Source organism: Beta vulgaris, chromosome 6 (assembly GCF_026745355.1).
Source record: "Beta vulgaris subsp. vulgaris cultivar EL10 chromosome 6, EL10.2, whole genome shotgun sequence".
Lineage (NCBI taxonomy): Eukaryota > Viridiplantae > Streptophyta > Magnoliopsida > Caryophyllales > Amaranthaceae > Beta > Beta vulgaris.
The window spans coordinates 24,813,066-24,818,749 of NC_079207.1; the positions used below are offsets into that span (position 1 = coordinate 24,813,066).

The window sequence follows — 5,684 nt, forward strand, 5'->3', positions numbered from 1 at the left end:
TTCTTTTATGGCCTTATTCTTTTCGGCCGAAAAATTTCTCTTCTTCTACTTGATAGGACGGACGGCCCTATCCACATTTAGTCGATGGACTATCACAGATGGGTCTATCCCTGGCATCTCGTCAGCTGAGAACGCGAAGACATCTGCATTCTCTCTTAAGAGAGCCACCAAGTTGATCCTAACCTCTGGATCTATATCCGTCCCTACGGCCACCGTTCTTGCCGGATCTTCCGAAAGCATTTCTTGCTGAGTTTCCCCATCAGGCCTTGGCCTTGGCGTATCCTCTGGCCTGGCCTCTAATTCCTCCATCGATACTTCCATCATTTCTTCACCTTTTTCCAGCTCCTTCTCTCCTTGCTCATTCATGGCGGCCCTTCTCTGAGCCCTTCTCTGCTTTCTTCCAGGTGGGTTTGCTTCTTCTATTGGCATCCTCCTGGCCGGTTGTTTGAGAGTAGTCAAATAGCATGATTTTGCTGCCTCCTGGTTCCCCCTCAATTTAGCTGTCGTCCCTTCATTGGTGACGTACAGCATTGTCAGGTGATAGGTTGAAACGATACCTTGGACGTCGTGAATCAGGGGACGCCCTACTATGGCTTTATAAGCACCAGGGACATCAACCACCAGAAATTCGGTCATAACATCTCGGACTTCATTGCCGTCCCCAATCCGGACCGGGAGACTCACCAAACCTTCCGGTGTTACAGAAGCCCCGGTGAACCCAATTACCGGATATCGGACAGGCTTCAAGTATTCTCGTCCTATCATCAATTTTTCAAACGTTGAGAGATACAGGATGTTAGCTGAGCTTCCACCGTCTACCAGGATCCTATAGACCAGACAGTTCGAAATTTTTAAAGTGACCACCAATGGGTCGTCATGAGGGAAAACCACATGCTCCGCATCTTTCAGTGTAAAAGTCATTGCCGTCATGGCTGGCGGATGCCTCCACTTCATGCTCTCATTGAAATTGACTTTGGTGCCTGAATTCTTTCAGGCTGGCTTTGGCCCCATTCACACTACCTTCATGAATAGGTCCGCCACTGATGACGTGAATTTCACTGATCCTTGATTGAACGTTCTTGTTGACTGGCTTTACAAGATCTCCTTCCTTCGTCTGTGCTTTATATTGGCTGAAATAACCTCTTCTTATCAAATCTTCTAGATTATCTTTCAAGTGACGACAATCTTCCGTGACATGGCCGTGGTCCCCATGAAAATCACACCATTTGCTTTTATCACGATTTTTGTGAAACATAGGCTTAGGACGCTGCCATTTGTCGCTATCCTTGTTCTTCAAAAAGATCTGACTCCTTGAGGTAGTCAGTTGGGTGTACGCGACAAATCTGTCTTTGCGCTCACCCCCTTCTCGAACGTTTCTTTCACGATCCCTTCGATCGCGGTCATACCTCTCACCATCCCTTTCTCGTTCATCTCCTCTTTTTACCATATGCGACTCTTGTCGTCTATCATCTCGGGCGCGATCAGATTCACGGCCCTTATCTTTATTTTGCTTATCCTCTTTCTTCTTAGATTCACGGTTACCCACAGCTTTGTCAAACTCCTCCCCCCTGATATAATCGTTGGCTTTACCCAGGACGGGACCCAGAGTCGTGTAAGATTTACGACCCAGATAATTTCGAAATGGTGACCCCTCCTTGAGGCCAGTCATCAAAGCTAGCACCGCTACATCTTGCTGTAAGCGTGGAATTGAAACGGCCTCAACATTAAAGCGACCGATATAATCCCTTAAACTTTCGTTGGCCCCCTGCTTGACAGATAGCATTTCTCCCGTAGTACGCTCGCGGCGTCTATTACTGACAAAGTGAGTACTGAATGTGGACGACAACTGGGAGAAGCTAGAGATCCTACCTGGCTTTAGACTCTTGAACCATGTCTGGGCTATGCCTGTCAATGTGGACGGGAAGACCTTGCACCATATGGCATCCACGTCAGTGTAAAGAAACATGTGGCCCTCGTAAGCAGCCACATGGTCATCTGGGTCCGAATTGCCATCATACTTGGAGGTTGGCATCTTGATTCTTGTCATTGGATGATTCAATATATCCATGGTGAAAGGGGAGAGCTTAGGCTTGATGAGTAGGTGACCCCCCATCGAATAGTTACTAGCGCCTGAGGCACTGTACTCACGACGGGAGCCACCCTGGGCCTCTTCCTCCGAATGGTATAATTCTTCTGTCTCCAATATGTCTTCTTCATAGTCTGACTGATCAATCCTTTTCTCCATCTCCCGTCCGCTAGGATTCAAGGATCGCATCTTTCGAAGAGAGGTGCCGTCCGCGTTCCTACCGGCCGTGGCCAGTGGTCGCTTACGTGCACCGCCAGCAGGTTGATTGGGTGTGCTTTGTTGGGGGTTGGCAGTCAACATTTGAATGAAAGAAGCTACAGTTTGCAGCTGTTCAGGTGAGAATTGACTTAGCTGAGCTAAATTGAAAGGTACGTTACTGTTTGGAGTTTGTCCCTCGGGAGATTCGTAGTTGAATTGTGGGTTTCCCATCGCCCCAGTGATGACTGGCTGCGATGAGGTCTGACCGGCATCCTTATCTTTGGATCCTTGATTAGTGTTGTTTATGTCACCCATGGTTGTTTCTTTGCTAAGGTTGGGAGGGCCCCTCCTTCTAGCGCCAAATTGTTTCGGCTTGAAACAGTTAGCGTCCTCGCAAGAGTCCGCCAAGTCTCGAGAGCTCACGTCCTTGCTGGAAAACTGCACAGGATGCAAACGTAAACTACCCTCGGGGTGGTTTTGAGGAAACCCCCTCCGACGCTCAAGTCAGTAATTTGGACCACTAGGATGTAGAGAGAGAAACTAGAGAGAGAGATAAGCTATTTTTAGTATGTAAGAGAATGTACCTGTAGAATAGTACCATTGGGGTATTTATAGAAGTACTATTCCTCTGACAAGACGTATAATCCTTTGACACGTGTAGGGCTATGACACATTTGACAGGTGGGAAGATTCCCTCTATTTTGTCTTGTTAGGCGTCCGCCAACACTGTCGGTCCTAGGGGACGAACTGGCTCGAACGGTGCTTTTAATGGTTTTATCGTGCTCGCGTCCATAAGCTCATTCGCGGCCACATATGAGAAGGCCGCTAATAGACTTGGGTTATACCCATACAATATCGAAAATGGAAAAATCTGTCTAAACTCTAAATAGGTAGTAAACGTATGGGAAAATTTCAATTTAATTGATTCAGTAATCAAATCGGAAAAATAACTATTAAACAATACGATTATGGATTTATGGTTATTGTTATGATTATTGAGAAAAATGGTGAACCAGAAAATCAAAATATTTTTAAACTTAGGAACTTACATATTGAAAAATTCTAAGAATATAAAACATAGAGTCCATTGCTATTGGGCTGATAATTAGATTATGATCATGTTTGGTAAATGGCTTTTTTCATGAATTTTTGGCTTTTAAATTTGGTCAAACACCCAAAAGAAAGTGTTTGGTTATTGGCTTTTTGGTTGGCTGAAAAGCTTACTTTTAAGCCAAAATGAAAAAGTTGTCTGGAGCAGCTTTTTTGATTGTTGGCCCACAAACTCTCTAATAAACAGTCAACAACCACACTTAATTTTGCGAAACACTTTTGCAAACAGCTGGCTTTAACAACCAACTTAAAAACCTAATACATATCACCAATGCTTTTGACCAGTCAAACAAGCCAAATAAATCAACCAAAAGCCAACATCCAACAGCCGATTGTCAAACAACCCTAATATAGAAAATCAGCTTACTACACTAAGTCAAAAATTTTGGACTACCTCAAACGTGCAATCGATATGATAGGATGAAGAGGAATTCATACCACTACCTCAAACGTGCAATCCATAGAAATCGGATAAAGAGGAATTCATACATATAAAAGAAAACAATGTATATAAAATTAATATGCACCCAAAAAGTATGATTTACAGAATAAGCATGTAATATTATCTTGCAATGTAGCAAAATAATGGTTTTTGAAATTTGAGTAATAGTTTAGGCTCGGTGTTAACTAATACATGAGCTTATCCCACATGAAATAAAAAAAGAGAGGGATCGAGGATGACTAACACATAAACTTGACGGGCTACTCCTATTACCTATTGGTTTTAAACAAGTGGAAAAAATCTTAACAGCGCGTTTGTTAGTCGTTAATAAATTGTGGTAAAGGAATGAAATTTAAGTGTAATTTTATTAGGGAAGCACCCTTAAAATCTCCATGGGGAGGCATTTTTTCTCCATGGACAAGAAATCTCACCCCTAAACTTGTATTTTTATCTCCAAGAGGAAGCAATTTTCATTACCACTCATTACCACCTACAAGGTGGTATTGGATGGGAATGAAAATTCAAGAAAGAAAGTGGACACTTTAGGATAAATTAGCATTACCATGGGAATGGACAATGATATTTTGCACAAATTTACACACAATTTCATTCATATTACCATCACTTATGACCAACTACCAAACGGGCCGTAAATGTTCCGTAAATGACTCGCAACAGATGTAACAAGTTACAACAACATTTGGACTATTTGGATTTTGAAGTTTATACTCTTTTTTTTTTTAGTGTGAGGGATAACTCTTACGAATTATGGCCAATAATATGTCTACATTACCTTTAGGAAATATTCATCGTTTTTATTATCTAAGAGTAATCATGTGCGTTTAGGGATCTTATTCTCTAAGGTGAATATTTCTTTAAAAGATTTTTTCTAAAAGGATTTTTTTGAAGGTTTTATTTAAGATAACGTAGAAACTAGAAACTAGAAACTAGACATTACCTTAAAAAAGTATTCACCGTTTAGAAAATCAAGTATTATAAAAGCCCAACTTAATTGTACTCCGACTACCTCAATTACATAATTGTGTGAGACAATATTTTTAAAATGTTTCATGCACCAAGAGTACAACTCACAACCTTATCTATACAAATATATTAAAAGGCGTGCGTAACAATGTTGATGAGTCATGTGGCACCCTCCTCTTGCCACCAGAATTTTGCCACATGTCTGTTAACCAACAAAGTCAAGTGGTCATTATTTAAAAAATAAATATGCTGAAGCCTGAGCTCGAACCCCTAACCTTATGTAAGGATTTTCAAAGAATCACCATTTGATCTAACTTCTCTTAGTGATCCTTGTTTCCAGAAAATTACAAATATGTATGTGTTGTAATTAGTTAATGTTATTAAACATATCCCTTGCATCCTTAAAAATAAATAAATTTGCATGCTCATTAAAATTAATTATGTATGTATGATACCATTTGAAGAGCAGTGTTGACCACTACAGTACTATCCTTATATTTATATTTACAGTAATACTTTAAACAAAATTTGATCATATTTCTGTATTAAATATGGACATAGGCCACATCCACGTCTAATATATTGAGAAGCGTTCCTTAGAACGTATATGTGCCATGCGTCACCATCTCTTATTTAGTAACACTCTATCCACGTCTTTCTCATTTAGTTAAAAAAAACAAAAACAAACATACGTGAACATTCGAACCCACAACCTCAAGTACGAAAGAAAGAGATACAACCATCACTCCCACTATACTATTATTGCTTATTTAATCAAAATTAATGATGATGTATGAAAAGAGAACTTTCGAAATCCATGTAATAAATGACATAACTTTTTAAATGAGTATGAGATGACTTATT

At 40.6% G+C, this 5,684-nt stretch overlaps 1 protein-coding gene across 1 annotated transcript; it reads right to left on the reverse strand.

Moving 5' to 3' along the window:
* Window positions 1–958: 958 nt before the first annotated feature.
* LOC125498801 (uncharacterized) lies at window positions 959–2,599 on the reverse strand. The gene has a single exon (XM_048647084.2). The coding sequence runs from the start codon at window positions 2,597–2,599 to the stop codon at window positions 959–961; it is 1,641 nt and encodes a 546-aa protein (XP_048503041.2).
* Window positions 2,600–5,684: the final 3,085 nt, after the last annotated feature.